Source organism: Adelges cooleyi, unplaced genomic scaffold (genome assembly GCF_023614345.1).
Source record: "Adelges cooleyi isolate 19-005CV unplaced genomic scaffold, UGA_ACOO_1.1 ACOO_flye_CR_arks_rails_tigmint_CR_PRNA_30, whole genome shotgun sequence".
Classification (NCBI taxonomy): domain Eukaryota; kingdom Metazoa; phylum Arthropoda; class Insecta; order Hemiptera; family Adelgidae; genus Adelges; species Adelges cooleyi.
In genome coordinates, this window is record NW_026095971.1 from 9,624,224 (window position 1) to 9,644,582 (window position 20,359).

Below are 20,359 nucleotides of genomic sequence, written 5' to 3' on the forward strand. Positions count from 1 at the left end.
ACATCGTGTGTGTTGAGTAATAATATGATATACATTCACACGTTATAGATATTCTTGAACTACCGTATAATAATAATAGTAGTGAACGAAAAACATAATTTTATTTAATGTTAAATAAATCTTTATAATTTTTGTAACTTATTGTTATCGTTTCTATTTTACAGAATGCACGGGATGAAACATTAACCCATTGTCTCCAATGTTAACAACACGTTTTTATTTTTTTGGCTACATCGTGTAAATTTATAGTTACTAAACGTTTCAAGCGATAGTAAAAAAATCATAACAATAAATTCGGTTAGTATTAAAAATCCCGATGGTTTGTTATAATACCAATTTGATACGGTTACTTTATTGTAGTTGAATCGTTTTTGTCGAACAGTATCCACCTAGTGTTGTACCTGTTTGACACAATCACTTTGTTTATCTTAAGGCCCCTGGATACCCACCGTTTTTTTCCAGCCAAAACACATAATTTTTTGTCCATAGCACAGGTCAAACCAGTGATCCGCTAAGCAATCTAAAAACATATATGAATTCGTCATGAAGTTTACTTGAGATCGGTCACAGCACTTTTTTTAATTTTAAGTTGTAACCCTTTCGAAATTTGATTTTAAAATTTGAAATTTTATAAAATGTTAAAATGTGTTTTATGTGTAGTAGGAATAAGATATCAAAAGAGTACGCTAACCGATCTCAAGTAAACTTACAATGACAAATTCAAATCTGTTTTCAGATTACTTATCGGATCACTGGTTCAGCCTGTGCGATGGACAAAAAATGTACTATTATATTAACTAAAATGGCTTTTACTCATAGACAAAATTATTTAAATTAAAAATAACACCATGAAGCTTATACAAATTAACCGGTAAATTAATTGACATGGTCGGAATTAATTAAAACCACTTTTTTCTTAAATATTGCCTATACAAAACTCCTTAAAAATGGTCTGTATCCAGGGGCCTTAAGGTTAGTTACCATTTTGTCTTATTCTATATTAGTTTTAATCTTATAACCCGTTCACACAATTAAATCAAGGAAATAACATCTTTATGCAGTACAATATTCATACCATATTTGATTAAAAAAAATATAATTTATTTCTTAAACAGTTTTGTTCAAAATTATAACAGGATTTTTACCATTTGGAATGCGCAAAAATAATACAAGAGTGATTGAATTGGTAAGTAAAGATATCTACTGTGTATCACATGACATTGCATAGGAACGACTGAGCTCTTTTCTCTAGTTAACTTAAACCGTTAGTTATCACTTATCCAGGATGGTTTGAATGTGACTTATGAACACTAGAATTCTATTTTTGAAACGTTAAAAAACGCAAAAGCGAACTAGCTGTTGAAAATTATAATGCATCACGTTCACTTTTGTATTCATCGACACGGTATGTTAACGTGCTGTTTGTTTCTAACATGCAAATTGAACGACCAACATAAATTATTATACGTGGATCAACTACGGTTGTGCGATTGGATCTACATTTAAACGCTGTCAATAAAATCCGTATACCTACTATTGTGATGTTAAATGTGGTATATATTTTTTTATAAATTATAAATATTGTTTGGTTTTTGTAAAAATGAATCATTTGGCATTGGTTAATGGTGTTTTGTTTTGCCTTGTTATCCAACAATTAGAAGCTTACAGTAAGTTTATGAGAACATTAATTATACAATATAAAAACTATTTATAAATAAATAAATCATTTTATTTATTTATAAAAACCATTAACGTATTTAAAGTTAAATGTTAAAAGTACATATTATTACTCTCTATTATTTTTGATCAAACTTGAACTAACCAAAACGAACTACTAAAAGTGAAAAAACCATGACTCAAAATAAATATAATTAATAAATAAAATTAATTTGACAAAGCTTGAGCATCATTATTAAAATTATACAATTTATTGAATGCTTAACAAAAATTGATATGAATAATACTAAAAAAACATAATATATCTACCATATTATGTTTAATATATATTTACCACATATAGTATTTAGACAAATTTAAATAATTTGTTTGATATTTTAGATTAATAAAGCTTCATGAAAATTAATTTCAAATCATAAATTAACAGTTATATTAACTTAAAGAACACAACATACTAATATAGTTTTATTATGTATTATTAACTATTTAATTTTATATTGTATATCATAACTTTTTAAAGGAAATGTTAGACTTGACAAAATAATTTGTAACTACTACGGTGATGTCGATACAATGTGTAATACCAAAAGGATGGATGTTACATTAATACCCGATGAGTGCGAAGGGGTGGTCTATGAAACATTTATTATAAATAATAATAATGAAATTGTCTATCAACAAACTGGTAGGATGCACTGAAATATTTTTTTAATTTAAGATAAAAATGAAGTATTGTTTATAAGGAGTATTAGTTATGTTAGTTAATATTAGTATATTTATTTTTATAAAAGCGATTTGATTCATTGCTCAATTGTTTATTGTTGTAATAACTAAAAAACAAAATACTTGTTCAGAGTTTTTGATGAATTTGCTGGACACTAAAAAAAATGTTTATGTATACATGGCTTATGAATATTACGAAAAATGGTCTACGGCGTTAAATCGTTTTGATCTTAACTCTGGAGATGTGTTAAACATGTTCAAACTATTTTTTGAACAATACCCTGTGAAAGGAATCATTTTTACGCATTTGGATGCATGGGCAAGTATATATTTTTAGGTTTATAAAACCGTTTATAAATATTATTCATAATAATCCGTGGTGCAGTCACTACGGACTAGAATGGAGTATGGACTGAAAACGAGACATTTATTAGTGAAAAGTTTCCACTGGAAACAAATTAGCGTTTTACTAGGAAATTTACGATTTTTAACACTATCTATTGGTGACATTTGGTACTAGCGGTGTCGCAAAAACAATTTCTGTGCTTATGAAAGCTATAAATTTTGTTTAAGCTCTATTCAAAACCATTCTCAACATTGTCTCCGAAATTGTTGTTAATATTATTGCTTACACTACAAGTCATATAGCAATGATTTTATTCCGTATTTTGTAAAAAAAACTGTAATAAATCTAAAAATCGCATTTTATGATAATTGTGTTCTAATTCGCTAGTATAATTTTACTAGTATAAATGTTTTTTTCTACTTTATAAACTATAACTAATGAAAGTATTAGAATTTGATGTTAAGTTTTGTTTTAGAAAGTTGAACCTAAAGCTGGATTTAGCGCAAAGTTGCAAGGGTACGTGCAAACGTTGAAAGACAATTTTCCTAACATAATATTTGGAATTAATATAGACTGGGTGACCTATGAGCATTTTGGCGATATTGCTTGTAAGTGAAAATTGTAAATTGTTATTTGATTTATATTTATAGTATATTTGGTACCATTATTTATTTTTTTTTTGCTTTACACGCCTTGAAGGCGTTTTGCAGCTTCTACTAAGACTCTCCAACGATCCCTGTCATCGGCCTCCTCCATTATTACTGTTTGATCCATTCTTTTTAGAACATTCTTTACACGGTCCATCCACCGCTAGCGCGGTCTTCCTCGCGGTCTCTTCCCAGATGGATTATTGGTTAACACTTTATTGATCAGATTCTGCTTCGCCCTCCAAACATGCCCAACCCATTCTAATCTTTTGGATATTAGAAAACTTTGAATGTTTGGTTTGTTGAATAGTCTTTCTATATCTGTGTTATTACTTTGCTCATACTCCCCATTATCCGGGTTTCGTATAGGTCCATATATTCTTCTCAGAATCTTTCTCTCGAACCGTAACAGTTTTCCTTCGTTACCCTTTGTTGTTGACCATGTCTCACATCCATACATGATAACTGGACGGAGATAAGTAGTAAAAAGTTTTATCTTTGATTCTTTTGATAAAAGTCTCGATTTGAACATCTTATTCATGGCGAAATAACCTCGATTTGCTGCCGCTAATCTCAAATTTATTTCATTGTGCATATTATTGTTTGCATTTATATTGACTCCCAGGTATTTAAAGTTGTCCACCTGCTCAAAAGTGTATTGACCTATATTGAGATTTTGTTTATTGATTAAACGCCTAGTCATTATCATATACTTCGTTTTATCTTCATTAATTTTCAGTCCTATTTTTTGGCTAGCTTCTATTAGCTTAAATGTACTTGAGATTATCTGGTCTTGAGATTCTCCCAGGATAACAATATCATCGGCATATGCTAGTAGAGTCCTGTTCCCAAGTAGTTCCATGGACCTGTTATCCTTCATATCTCTTATTACTTGTTCTAGTGCCAAATTAAATAATACTGGAGACAGTGCGTCTCCTTGTCTTAACCCTGTTTTAACTTCAAAACTTTCGGACATTTACCGAACTGATAATTACCTATTATGTCTACCGTATAAATTTCAAGCCTATGCAAAATGGCAATATATAGTATTTTGTAGATGGAGTCTAAAAGGCTGATTCCTCTGTAGTTATCTACTCTTGATGGGTCACCTTTTTTGAAAATTGGACATATGATGGCCATTTTCCAATCATTCTCAATCCGTTCACTCCTCCACACTTCTGCAATGAGGCATTGTATAGTTTTTAGAATGTCTTTTCCTCCTATCTTTAAGAGTTCTGAATTAATGTTATCTTCGCCTGGTGTTTTATTATTTTTTAACGTATTCACAATTTGTTCTATTTCTTCCAGGTTTGGTTTTGGAATTTCAGGTTCTACGGTGTCTCTTATTACTTGTTCATAAGGCAGGTCGTTATTGTATTGATTATCATTATTGTTATTCAGTAGTCTCTCAAAGTAATTCCTGAATTTATTGACTATCTGCCCCGGATCCGATAATAAATTATTATCGTCATCCTTCATTATTGAAGCACGCGCCTTAAATCCTTCTTTAATTGATGTGAATTTTCGAAAAACATTCTTGGGTTCTTTCTGTATGTTTCCATCTCTTCTAGAGCTTTCTTTTCTGAGAGTCGTTTTTGTTGTCTGATTATTTTATTGGTCAATGTTCTTGCTCTTGTATAATTATCTATATTGGTTCTGGTGGGGTTTTGTAGCATTAGTTGTCTTGTTACTTGACGTTTGTCAACCGCTTCTTGGCATTCCTTGTTAAACCATACTTTTGTTTGTCCCATACTCTTCATTCTTAGGTTTTCTGCTGCTTTAGTCACAGATTTCTTTATTTTTGACCATGTAGATATTTTTTCTTTGTCTTGATTCTTGTCATAATTGTTAAGTGTCTGTGCTACTCTAGCTCTGGACGCCCTAACCCCATTCCCACCCCCAACCTCATCTTCATCCCCATTTTATTTTTCGTTATAATTTTTTCGGTTATGTGCCAGAGCTAAGACATGAAAATGTCAAAAAAAAACAATAAAATTCTATTTAAAAAATGTATTACTTGCACTACCTAAATAATTAATACATGTTTTTTTTAAATTGTAGATTATGATTTTCATTACCTAAATATGGTAGCAGACTTTTTTGTTCTTAGATTGGATCAAATGAACGAGTGCACCCATGACTTTCTTGATGGTATAAATCCGTTAGATAGTTCAGAACAAAACGAAGATGTAATAACTATAGTGAGTTTATGACATAATGTATTCGACATAAATATTATAATTTATGAGAGAAAATTATAAACCTTTCTGTTCTTAACTTCTAAGAAAAATATTTTAGAAGCAATTGAAGAAAGTTCAATAAATCGAGACAAACTGTACTTATACTTGGATTATTCTCCGTCAGTAATAGAATTGTATGATGATGGAAGCTATGCAACTCTATGCAAGGGTTATGAAGAGGTAAGTACGAAATAAATATAAGAGATTAGAGACAAACCACAAAAATACTACTTCTTGAGCAAGGGACATAAACGTGCGTAAGATTTGGAGTATTCCTCCACTCTAAAAGTATCTAAAAAAAATTAATATTTAACTATACATTCAAATGTTTTAATAAAATATATTACACATACTCTCTGAAGATAAATCGACAGTGCTTAAATCAACTTTGCTATTACTCATTATCAATATTATATTTTATTTGGAAAAACCAAAGAATTAACTGACTGACTAGAACGCTCTTAATCGTTGACTATAATATTAATTTTGTCAACACCCGTTAAAAAAAAAAATTACCAATTTAATGATATTTTTCCTACAACTATACTATAAAAAGGCATCTTTCTGCAAGTTCGTACATTTCTAACATCTATCAATAGAATACCAATTACCCATTTGATAATTTTTATAAGTATGCACGTATAAAATTAATTTTCCAAAGCTAGTTATCGACCAGTCAAAATGTTTTTAGTAAATTGTTTTTAATTACAATATAAATTAAATATAAATGTATAACATTACAAAATACTATTTAATTTTCAAAAATTGATAGAACCCTGGAAAATACTAAAAAAGGTAAATATTTAGTAGTTTTATAATATTTTTTTAAAAATAACACGAGTAAAAATGTTTTAAAATAGAAAAACTACACAATTACAGGTATTTTCCAAGAAAATGAGTGTCGTACGTTAAATTTATTACACTGTATTATTATGTAAATACAAATATTATTTTATGTATCGTTCGGGTGATGGGTCCCTGGGTGAAAGTATGGATTGCAAATGCTTTATTGAATTGATAACAGGTAATTCATTTCGTTTTCGACGCTATGGCAAGGAATAAAACATTACTTTTCGTAATGGGCCTTGATAAAATTAAAAAACTATTGTTAATTTTAAATTTTATTACATAAATATTGCTATAAAATTATCCTCAAACATGACTACATTGAAAACGGATCGGCTGCAGAAACGAATTAAGGCTAAGAGGCAAATAGGTAAATGCCCACTAAGGCGCTTTTGTTTTGTCACTTGTTTGTCTGTTCAATGATAAATACATAAAATATTAATGTTTAATTTTACGGGATGCCTTTCAGTTAGCCTAATGTACCGAGGGGCCAGTTCAGACCGTCCTGGGTGTACACTTTGTTGTTGGTCAGAATATATTATTATTGTTTACTCAAATATCGCTTGTTAGGGCCACATGCAAACATTGATCGCACACAAAAATATCACAGGTGTTCGCTTACCAATGTTTCCTAGTGTGGATCCGGCTATAAGATAAACCAACATATTATAAGGTACATATTTTATTTGTAAACTTATGAATTATGATTTATAGGTTTGTAAATCCCAAACACAAACATGCGACTGGTGTTCGGATTCTCTGGAATCCCTTAACAAAAAAGTAAGCTTTTTGGTATAAAAATGCTAAATAGACAACGTTGATTTAAAGTTAACATAATATGTATACCAGTGGCGCGGCTAGAATTTTGTTTTATTTGTTTTAAACTAGTCTTTTATTATATGGGAGTAGTTTAACTTCAGCCCTTATAACTTTGTTATGCCGTGGCTTTATCTTTAATTTTGCTCCCTTTAGATATTTTTAATTACACTAAACTGCGTGTGTACGCAGATTACTGGCTATGCCACTGATATAAACATATAAATCACTAAGCTTTGTGCTCAGTACTCAATCAATGTATATTTATCGTTTAGGGAACATACATGAGACAACATTCCAAAGGATTAGTTTTATCGTTCATCGATTTAGATGCTTATGATGATAAATGGTGTGATTGCAAGAAATCATTCCCTGGATTCTACGCAATTTTAGATGGTTGGAATGGTGTTCCTGTTGATAGCATGCAGCAATGTCCTTTATTTGATAAGAATGATATTTGTTAAACAAGGGGTTGCATTACACCTATTGTACTTAGTTTTATATTCGGTTCGTTTTATAATTCAATAAAAATGTATTATGTTAATTAAAATACTATTTACAGTGTAAGACATTTTAGAATTGACTAATTATTATTTACTCTAGTAATCTTAATTTTACTTCACTGATTTTTATAAAGTTTATGGCCAAATTAGCAACATAATATTAATAATTTATAACACGATAAAAATAATATAATATGTAAAAGTATTATTGATTATTTGTAACTTGCAAAGCTTCTAAATGTATACATTTGTTTTATAAAATATAAATAGACTTTATGGGCATTTAAATATATTCATCACAATCAATAATAACACTTCATTATCCTCTGAATCTTAAATTGAAACTTAATTTATATCAGTAGGACAGCATCTATATACATACAAATGTAGAACAATTTTGCACGCACAAGTTCATATAACTCGTGAGTCTTAATACAAGTTTATATTAGTAATTATCGTTTTGATTAATTTTTGTATGTTATCAATAAATCATATTTTTAGTAACATATTATTTTCTCTAAAAACAAGCGCAATGAGTCTTTACAATATGTGCCACGTTTTACTGAAATCCCTTAATATGTTTAAAGTGCATACTACAATATTATTTAATATTTATGATATCGTTTTGTACACCATTAAAAGATAAACGTCCATTAGTATAAAAGATAGTATTTATTCTTATAATGTCAGTTTCTAATGGTTTCCGTTTCCCAGCGTTATAAACAGAAAATGAGCAAATGATACTGTAATGTAACGCGCCCATTATTCTAAAATATGTAGTTACAATGTACAGCGGCGTCATGGCGTCTGGTTATTAAATGTTATAATATTATTACAGTACCAAAAAACGAGATTTAATCGATAGTAGTAATGGGAGGCGGGCATCTATATATTATATATATATAGATCTATATATATATATATATATATATATATATATATATATATATATATATATATATATAGATGTACCTATTTCATACTGAAATTTCATTATGAGTGCATAGCGAGTAGCGCGTGTACAGACTGCAACCGTTCCACTAGGAAAGGTCTTTGTCGTGGTCGCGTTATTATAATAAATCGTGCACGCGCCGCGATGGTCGGCAACCCAATTGACACCACGGCTTTTGTCGGCCGGCACACAGTCAACGCGGAGTAAAGGTCCCCCGCCAGAGGTCCGCACAAGCTATTATGTCTATATAATGTATATATTGCAGTTTACTCTGCGGCACGTACCCGGCAGGTCTCCTCGATGTGGCCTCTTCGTTTAATAGATAAACGGGATGGTTAGTGCTAGCGTTGCAGTCGTCGAACGGAGGGGCGGGTGGCGGCTTACGGGTAGGGGAACCCACGTGTACATGGCTATACCGCCTCGTCGATTCCGGGGTACACGTGGCCCGTTGAGCGCACGCTCTTTTTACCGCTCCTTGACGACGGGGGCGTGTATGCGAATCCCCCACCCACCCTATAGCTCCCGCGAACCGCCTTCCCCTCGTCACTCGTTTCACGCACAGCTTTCACTTCTCTAAACAGGGGTGGATTCGGGGAACTCGAGGCCACCAGAAACGAGAGGCCCCCGTAGGGATGGTCGGTAAAAGCGCAAACTGATCAATGCCGCCATATGCGTAGTGCATCCAACAAAGTATAATATTATCAAGTACTAAACAGAAATAATGATTTCGATTACGACAATGCAACCAAAGTCGGGTATACGTAAATTGTTACTGAGTAGACTGCAGCGAACGCTATCCGTGATGAGGACCACTTAAATACAGAATAGAGTTAAAAAATCGATTATAGCTAGCGAAATGTTGCGAATAGAACTAATAGGCTAAATGATCGAACTAAAAAAAATGGTCCACACATATTTTGGCTTTTTTTAAAGTCATAACAACATAGACAATATCAAAATCAAGGTAGACAACACTTATTAGTTTAGCTATCTGAAAACTCGTGTTGAGTTTTTTTTAACAGTATTTTTATAATAGAATAACTAAAAAATATGAAAATCCGGGGTTATAGCGCCTTACAAATTTGTATATATATATGTAAAAAAAAAAATTCTATTAAATAATATTGAACACTTACAGCTGTGAGAGTTCATCCCATTGAGAATTTGTTTACTAAAATATCGCAAGAGTTAATAGAAAATAGATTTATAAAACTAATAAATAATTAGTTATATTAATAAAATAATATTAGTTATGTACAATTTACCACCAAAAATCAGTAAATAAAAACTAATATAGGAAACTTATATCCATGTACCTTTTACCAAATGGACATAGCTAAAATCTGTCATGGAACGTTAACCCCCAAATTAATAGCCGTCTCCGTGCCCCTTAAACATTAGTAGAATATAAATCTGGCTTTCACAAAAATAATGATTTTATTTATTTCCATGTACGCCATTTTAAAGTTTGAAACTTAATTTATATTTTACAGCTATTTTTAGTATGTATAATTGCATTATGTAACTAGTTTAAATTAAAGTTTATTATTGACGTAAATTTAAATACTTGTGAATATTTAATAACAACTTTATCTCGATATTTATTTTTGATCTTAAGAAGTATTTAAATTATACTACAGGGTAGTTAATTAAGGATAGGACAATCGTTTTCTCCTAAAATAATTGCAATTTTATAGTTTTTATTTTTGAAAACATTAAGGATTCCTTTCTTAAAAAAATTGAACCCTTATCGACAAACTCGTCGTTTTGACCGTCAAATTTTTAAGGAATTAGCGATCGTCTACGGCGGGTTTATAGAGAAGAAATAATGCAAACAATGGACGAAATGGAATGTCCAGATGGTCATCACAGTGCTGTTTCACTACCCTGCGCCTTCGAAATGATTCAAGCAATTTTCTATGGTATTTATTGTTTTATTCGTATTTATTCTGCACCTAGCATACGTCATCGGCTCGTGATCCACCGTCGAAGTAATAGGAGATTTATTAGAAGACTACTGTCAATTGTGTTCTTCCGACTGCTGCAAAACCGGCAAGTATCGATCATAATTGCGATCCATATAAACATGACAATAAAATTGTATTTTAACAATAAAATAGATGGTAAATTAAATTATTCCCATTAAAACAAATATGATATAAATGTTCTTAAACCTTCCACCATCTGCACGAAAAAAAAATTTTTGGTTTAATCTATAAAAAGTTGGTTGCATAAAACGACAACAAAATATTTTATAGTTGACCTTGCTAAACATGAAGTCAGTGAACTAAATTAAAGTCGACTAAACTACATTTTCAGTACAAAAATAATATATTTAATTTCATCACGTTGGACTTTCGCAACTCCACTTTGTCTGGTAAATTTTTTTTTTACAAATCACATTATAAAGTTCCACCATTTTAGTCTAACTTGATCAGAGGATTCTTGAGGTTTATTAGCAATATATATTGTATGTGTATAGGTTATTCGAAAAATTCTACAACAGTTATTTAACAGTTAATTAATGTTTAATAGTTATTTGCTTGTTTTAATAACAAACTATTTGCAAAGGGTCCTGCTACAACAAATGATACAGGAATTTATTATTATTAATCAATTTTAAGTCAGCTGACCAATTAGTTTTTGCACGTCTAAATGGAACGAATCCTTTTGTTCATTTAAAGGTTTCGATTGTACGTGGTAAATCGCGGTATCAAATTAATATATAATAGTTCATATATAAATAAGTTTTTTACTCACAGACCACAGTATAGAAAAATATTTTGAGTTGCGCAACCACCTCGTGGAAAATTATTAGACGGACGACGCGGGTGGGAACTGTAAAAGGGGTAGAACCATTGCTGTGCCCCGGGCGTGTCGAATTAGGGATGTTTTTTTGTCCGATTAATTACAATGAAGTATTACCCCATAAACGGACAAAGCGAGGTTCGTAGGAATTATGTGAAAGAGGGGCAGGGGGGTGAATATTTCGCACGGACGTGAAGTTGCAGTAATAATATAATATATAAATTATAATATGTCGGTCCAATATACAGAATGTTAGAGGAGTACAAGGACCGGCTCTGCAGTGTATATGGCATAAGTAAAGTGTATAATTCGAACTAGTGTCGAAACAATTTACTTTGTATGTATATGAGTCGGTCTCTCGGAATTTCGACACTTGTCTCACACACACACACACATTCCCCTATTATCTCGTGTGTATTGCCTATTGCAGTAGGAAGGAACGCCGTACGATAGTAGCATATGTTACTAGATGTATTAAGTATATGCGTACAATGTACCGCACGGGCCCGTTTTGAATAATATCGTTTGCGAAGAGGGTGAATTATATAGATACCTACAATTATTATTATAAATAGAAGTTATTACACCCATAAATAGCAAAGGGACTTGGTGTAAAGCGGTGGCGTTTTTATTATTATTGGATTTACATGTAGAATAAAGTAATAGAATAATATAGAATATAATTTATGCGTTTTGGAAAAGCAGCGAAAACCCGTTTTGACGATCTTGCTATTGCTCACGGAAGAAAAAAAAGCAGAAAATAAAATATTTAATATTATCGCACTTAAATTTCAGAATCGCGTTTTTCGGTGATCTATGACGTGGGGACTCGAATGTCGAACACCGCGTTATTATACATACATATAATATTATAACAACCCGGGGGTGGTACTTGCACACCTAAATGAAATAACACATTGAACAATTCATAATAACGATTGACGAATCTCTAAGTGGGCGAATTATCCGTGCAAAATAGCAGATGATTTATCAGTCTTCGCCAACCTTTGCGAGCACTTATCACACTGATTAACATGCCATTCATGGGGTATTTCAAAGAAAAATAGAATCGATTGCCTTCTGTTTACAATGAACGTGATTAGATTATAAAAGTTAAAAATAGGTAAAAGATACCCGACAAGAGTTACTGATTAGTGACAAAGGCGGTCGTATTTAAAATAGAAGGGGTATAGCATATTTTCTTTTTTTCATTTCTTACATATTTTCAAAGAGATGGAGCTAGCTGATCATGATTCCTACAGTTGTCCAACAATCGGCATTGTTTAACGATACCATGAACACTATTAAACTTCTAATGATTTCAATGTGCCTGTAATTTAATATTATACAGTGTTTAACCAATGGCATAAATTATTAAATATACCTATCAAGAATTTACTAGAATAATAATGGTTTCATTCTCGTTTAAAGTGGTGACGAAAATACATACAACTCATCATAAATTAAACTGATGGTCGGCAGACCGGTACGTTTGACACATAATTTTGGTGTGTGGAATTGCGAAACTGAATAAATGTTTTTACTTAAGTATGGGTTAGAGTGTTATTAGTGTAATAATGCAATCGATGCACATTTTTTTGGACTAGCGAGTAAATTGTATTATTCCACAAAATTACAGGCCTTTTTGTTATTTTTCGCGTACCTACACGTATGGAGTTTGAGAAGGGACGCGAAGGTGTTGTAAAAAAATAAAATACCCGCTGGGAGACAACTGTAAAATGGGCTTTTTCTGTAACAATGCCGAACAAATGACTCGTAAAATTATCGGCAGGCGGCCGGTACAGTCCGACGAGGAATGACGTATGGACCTGTCCCCCCAGGCAAGCAGGCCGATAATTTGCAATTTGCCCGACACTGAGCACGTGGAAGTTTCGACGGGCATGGCCACCACCCATTCGTCCTGCCTCCCTCCCCACCGTACAAAAGCCACCAACCCTAAAAGAACCAGCTTACAAAATACCATACTGGACTAGCGCTGTTGGCTGCCCGACAATGTATAATATAGAGAGAATAAAGCTACCCCTTTTATACGGACTGTCGAGCTGCTGTAATCATAATTATGCAAAAGCACACCTTTTAGGTAAATGTCATTAGCTTACAAAGGGAATATTCCGGTTTACCGTCACTCCAAACCACGTCAGCTCAATAGATTTTCAATGGAATACGTTTATATATACAACAATATTATCGATTGAATGATTTATCAATAGCCACATAAAAGCAATATCACAATTAGGTTAGGTTTATTATTATCTAGAAATCAGACGATCTAAAATAGAGTTAACCGGGTTTCTCAATGAAAAATATTTATTTCACATCATCTAATATTCTTAACAAAATGTTTTTAGAAGTAAAACGATAAATAATATTCAACGATAACGGCTATTCATAACGCTGATTGCTAAAACCTAATTATCTACATTTTTAGCAATTTTTTTACTTTAAAGGACGCCACATCGGCCATTTTTAAGGAGTAAAGTTTAGGCAATTTTTCAAAAAATCTTAATTTAGAGTTTGAACTATAATGTATACTTATTAATACAGTAATGAGAATACTTTTTTGATTGCCATTTTTTTGTCAGACTATCACAGTCATTTCTATAGGATAAATTACAATTTTTTTCCCATCAAAACTGCTTTGCGCGGCTTAATTTTACAACTGACGCTATATCATTTTTAAAAAAGTGCTTTCTTAATTAATTAATTATTCATTAATTGCTTAAAATATTAAAAAAAGAGCCATGGTAAAGCACAGACAAAGTTGTTGTCTATATTATGTGAAAATGTGGTTTCTTAGTTTTTATTACAGCCTTTGTAAAATTACGCCGCGCAAGGCGGGTTTTTGAAGAAAATAACGGGTGTGTGACGCCCTTTTAATGGTAACATGATTCAATTGACACGCAACGAAAACAGGTGTAGTTCTTAAAGGAATTTTTTCTTAGTATCGTTTTTATTCTTGTAAAGCTTAATCATTTGCTTCGATTAAAACAAATCAATAGCTTAAATAAAAAATTAACAATTATTATAATTTGTAACAATTCTACGAGAAGAGAAGCTTCTATTTTAGCTGCCAGATTATTTGTAATGATTCAGACCAAACAAACACTATGCATAATTACTTAACGAACAAGTGTCCTTATAAAACTTAACAAATTCATTAGTGTGTTTCAATAAACTTGAAACAAATGTAAAAAAGAGGAATTATAATCTGACTAATTTGGTTAAAAGTTATTTCTAGTATTTACAGATTGTCGTTTTCAGAAGTGTTTGTTTGAAAACAAAACATGTTGTATGACTTACAAATGACAATATTTATTGACTTCTACATTTTAATCTGAAATAAGATAAAAAAATGTATTTTTAATTTTTGTTACTTCTAGGTTTAGAGTAATTAAACAATTTAAAGATTTGTTTAATTATATACTTTTTTATTTAACTATATAAAATATATATTTCATACATTTTAAGATCGATTTGTAGCTTTTACTTTTTAATGATCTACATTTTGCATACATCAACTATAATTTCCGTGAGTCATGTTTTTGCATGCAATTGGAATTCAATATAGTTAATAATTTAGTTTACTAATGGTGTTAATGTTCCTCTTTTGAAGAGTCCGAGTCTCTGCAAGAGTAAAATAGCTTTAGTATTGCCTTTATCTGTGGAAGTACTTTTCCCTTAACACACTAATTAAGGAACTTGTAAGAATTAAATTCTCGGGTATGCCGCAAGACCCCTCCCAATTAATCAACGCGAGCAGACGTGACGTTTGTAATAAATATTTTGCAATTCATTTTCCAAACCCTACAAAGACCAGTATCTTTACGTAATCATGTTGTAATAATGTAATGTATTATGTGTCTTAAATTATACCGCACGGTGTCTTTTGTGCGATTATTTGCCCATGTTTATACGCATAAATTTCCATGGCGTCATTTCGCGGACAAATAAACGCTGGAAGAACAGAAGGGCTACAAAAAAAGGGTTATTTTCGAGGTATTAAACTTATAGTCTGTGCGTTTTTATGTTGTAAAACACCACGGAAGTAGGTATAACGTGTCTGCCAACTTGTAAACTACGACCAATTAAAAAAACTTAACTCTCATCGCTACCGCCTCTGGCTTTTGTATATACACTTTTTTTATACCCCAAATATTCGATGAGCTGGTACGCGTTCGGGGTATTAGCTTAGTCTGAGCCCACATAAAAACCCCTCTGGATTAGTATGTAAATAAATTGATAAAGGCTTTTTCCCTTTATTTTTTTCCCTCGGTACACGTTTGACCTTCTTTTCTGTACACAAACCGGAATGATACAGAAAAAAGGCCCGTATTTTCAGATATATACGAGCGGATTAAAAAGGTACACCTCTTTTAATGAGAGAATATGCGTTACACATTGTACATTATACGTTAATTTTAATGAAACAAATTTTCATATTATACTATTGGTTAATTACTTGAATTATAATATTATTTCCTTAAATACGTTAATATATTTCGCGTAATACAATATGAAAGTGACCAATAAAAAAAAAAAATGTGTGAAATGTAAATTATAATGTTTTTTATTAACAGTTTATAAAAGAAAAAATAAATTATGTTTAATATAGACAAGCTCTGCCATCCCATCAATGGTTATTCCGTATAAATAAACATAATATCTAAGTAACATAAAAACCTAAGAGGGTTTTCTATTCCTTAGGGGGATATCGTATGTGACCACATCAACGAGTCATTCATTTTTAAACACCATGAAACATTTTCACGTGATGACTTATACGTGCAATAGTCATATGTATGCGTTCAGCTTACGTGTAATATAGAATTGTGGAAAAAGTACTCAATGGTAGTATATAAGTATCCCACGTGAAACCGAATTCTTTCGTTGAATTTATTATTAAACACAGATCATTCGTATTGAGTGCCATGTGAGTCCCATGTTGATTTAGGTTTACCGTGCGGGTACCGTAATTTATGTCATAATATATTTTTAAAAAAGATTGTAGGTAATACACTTTTGTGTAAATAATTCAAAAATCTTAAAAATAGAAAAATCCAATTAATATTTCTACGGTTTGTGTTAAAACATTGTTTAATATAAGAATAAAGTTCAAAAAATGTTTTCCAAAATGTGTATAAAATGTTATGAAAAACATGGCAACAATAAAAAGTATATTGAGTAGGTAGGCTAAGTGGTTTGGCTTACCCAAAGCCAACAGAATATTTTATTTTATAATATCTGCTGCAAGAAAGTTGGCAAAGATTAATTTCAACGTGGTTTTTGACATCTTAATTTTTCAGTCATACCAAATAAAAACAAAATTCTCTTGTACCCCGTTCACCAAATGAAAGAATAAATTTATGAAAGAAAAGTGCACCTACGGTGTACAATAGAATTTACCCATTAGCAAGCACGGAAAATGGTTCTGGACGGGTTTTAACCAAACCTCATTGGTATATGCATGTAGAAACCTATAATCATGCGATTCCTACCTTAACTATCGCAAGTGGACAAAAACAGTTTACGTTGATTTCAACACACATCGTTTGCATTACAAAAAGGGTCGAATCGCAATAGCATAGAAATAACATTATAAGCATCAGAAAACACTTCATTTACATTAACGTTATTTTTTTTTTACAGTTAGCGAACTACATTTCAATTTCGTTTTAATCAACGGGTTTATTACGAAGTAGATACATTACAGTAATTTTAAATACTATCCGATATGTAAAATGTTTACTGAAACACTAAAGTAACTTATATTAAAACTCTAAATACCTACATTAATAGATAAATAAAACTGCTTATTAGAAAACATTTGATAGTAAAATTAAATGTTAATCATTAAAAACTAAATTCATTTTTATCAACTTAAGTAATAAAAAGAAATCTAACTAAATGTTAGTATTATTAATTAAAAACAAATTAGCAATTCACTGCTTTAGTCAGTAGTTGACGTTTGCAGTTCATTACAAATTTTGAATACAATATTAAAAGAAGTAGAAATGATTACATTTGTTTTTAAAGTTGTTTTTCTTAAGATTATAGTGTTTTAATTAATTTCTGTGTACTTAGAATATTACTAAATCTTCTTAATAAAACAATGAGTAATAATTCAATTATGTTCAAGTTAAAAATAATTTTAAGTAATTTACACCATGCGTGCGAAAGTTTAAAATTTTCATTTTTAATGAAATTTGTTTTAAATATTTTCTTATCTTATTTTTATAAAATGATTTCGTTTAATAGTGAATCAACTGTTTTATAAAACTAAATTTAATAAAGTCTTTGGTAATTTCCCATAAAGGTCCGTAGGCCGTAGCGAGAAACAAATTCCATCTTTACTTGACTGTTTTATTCTGTAAGCCAATTCAATCCAAAGTCAAATTTACACCCCTTCGGAATGTGTGTATATAAATAAATACATTAAAAAGGGATACTAGCAGACCTTGAAAAGACAGTAGTAATTGAATGTCGACCGCATCATTCATCATAACCCTCTTTGACACGTTTTAGGCCAGACAGATTTTTTGCTGACCGATGTCACTACGTACTGCAGTTTTGGTTACACTATTATGTTAATAACGTTTTATTTTAAATGCGTTGACATTTGACCGGCGTCGACTTGTTATGTATAAAAGGTTACAGCGCGTACATTACATTTGTGTTGCTAGTACGTTCGAGTGTTATGCTCAACAGTCCATTTAAACGTCTGAAAACACAATAAAATATATACGGTTTGACGTGATCCTAAGAGATTCGCTTGCGCTTTTCCCGAGAGACGGTTCTGCTGCAGTCTGTGCGTAAATGAACATTTCTTTTTTGTATTACACGCTAGATAGGGGAGCCGAGTATTCTGGCGGTGCCGTTTTTTCGTTGTTGTTGATGATTCCAAGGTAGACGATCGCAAGAGACGCAAATGACTTCTAAACGAGTCGTTTCCCCTTGGGGGTGCCACTGCAAGATGAGCTGTTCCTTCAAGAAAAACCCTTCTATAAACTATTTTTGCAAAAAGTATTCACGCTTGTTTTTCCCAGGTTCGTTTGAGAAGAGAGAAAATGAAAAACAATTTTAAAGATCATGTCTAAAGTGTGTTGCACCGTGATGTTCGGGTGTAAAGCCTGCGCCAACGCGGTGAGTGATGGATGGATGCCATCAGTTCGACTAGCTCATCCGTGGTGCGGATCGTCAGTTCGACTTATACCGGCATTATCACATGTTAAACTTGCGGCCAAATAGGGTGCAAAATCACGTTTCCCGACAAAAAATTGCTTTATTTTAAGTAAAACTTTTGATTTAAAAACCGTATTATAGTCTAGCATCACGTCTCGCCTCCCTAAGGTACGCCGTCAACCGATAAAATCTGGATAGATTGACAGGAAGTAATAGAAAAAAATTACTATAAATTATCAAAAATAGACCACTATGATGCGCGACAGTTTTATATTATTGTTAAATTATATACTTCTATATACAAGTTTTTACACTGTATACATCAACGATGATTGTTTAGTTTTATGAAAACTTGAAATCTATAGATAGCCAAAGAACAAATATTATATACTTCTTATTAGACGTATAATGTACATATATTACAATATGTTATATACTATATAGTATATAAATGTTAGGTGGTTTTTTATACCCAAATGTCAGTGCAGTATTATTGTTGTAAGCAAAACAAAGCCGTTAAATTTACATTTTCATCCGAGTCTTATTAATGTTTCTTTTTTCAGAAAATCCAATATGTATAATACGAGTGCGTGTTATAGCGCTCTTTAGCTTCGAACCCTACGGGATGACTTTTCTTTATGGAAAAACTTTTTCATCGTACACGTATTACGACTTAACGTTGTCTTTTTATTTTTCCGGTCTATAATTCGCATGCATACCCGCCTTTTAAAATAGAACCAGCGCTTGTGCAAATAACGCAGACGAACGTATAATAATGTATATATGAACGATACACATATTATTAGTCGACATCCGCGCTATTTGGGATGTGCGTAGAAAACGCCGACGGAGGCCCTTTTTTGAAAATCGAATTTAAATTCAATTCTAAGAGCGGAGCAAACCTGGAATTTTATAGTTTACATTATATATATATATATATTTATACAACGCTATATTCTCCCCTCATCTACCGGCGCGACGCGGTAATTCTATTTGCAAAGTCAACCTTCCTGTTTCTCTCTCTACTATTCAATCGTTTGTAACGAAAATCGAGATCCTTGAATCCTTCCATTTCATTATGTCAAGTGCGTCTAATTTTTTTAGATTTGACAATATTGTAGTGGGCTCACATTTTCATTGCTGTCGTCGCTTGGTAATTTGATGGATATACCGAGTCGGTGTACATACAGATACATAGGAGTTGATCTTACGGTGTATTTTCACCCCAGAAACCCATCATTTCTATACTATTTGTTCTCCACGCCCACATACACACACACATCTAATCTAATCTAATATTATATATTAATTTTGGAAATATTATCGTTCGTACGTGTCTGGCGTACGCGATTCTTGTTAATTTCCACCGACTCTAAGCCTCGACCGTCACGTGATCAGTCCCACGGGGACCACAGCATTGTATGTCCATCGGGCATCGACAATCCAGGCACGCACTTACACTCATCAACACTGCAGCCTTCCTCGCGACAAATTGTCGTTAGCGGCCATTCGATTATGTCATTATAAAAGACCGTGTTTTTATTTCATTATCATCGCCTTGTTACGTATATATATATATAAATACAGTACAACTGGGCTAC

The 20,359-nt window shown here is 31.8% G+C and overlaps 1 protein-coding gene and 1 pseudogene across 1 annotated transcript; one reads left to right on the forward strand and one right to left on the reverse strand.

Annotated features, from left to right (window-relative positions):
- The first annotated feature begins 1,371 nt into the window (after window positions 1-1,371).
- LOC126838671 (uncharacterized) lies at window positions 1,372-7,967 on the forward strand. Its single transcript, XM_050573284.1, has 6 exons — window positions 1,372-1,667; window positions 3,222-3,354; window positions 5,455-5,594; window positions 5,679-5,813; window positions 7,194-7,259; window positions 7,571-7,967. The coding sequence occupies exons 3-6, from the start codon at window positions 5,478-5,480 to the stop codon at window positions 7,757-7,759; spliced, it is 507 nt and encodes a 168-aa protein (XP_050429241.1). The 5' UTR covers window positions 1,372-1,667; window positions 3,222-3,354; window positions 5,455-5,477; the 3' UTR covers window positions 7,760-7,967.
- LOC126839353 (uncharacterized) lies at window positions 3,431-3,934 on the reverse strand (annotated as a pseudogene).
- Window positions 7,968-20,359: the final 12,392 nt, after the last annotated feature.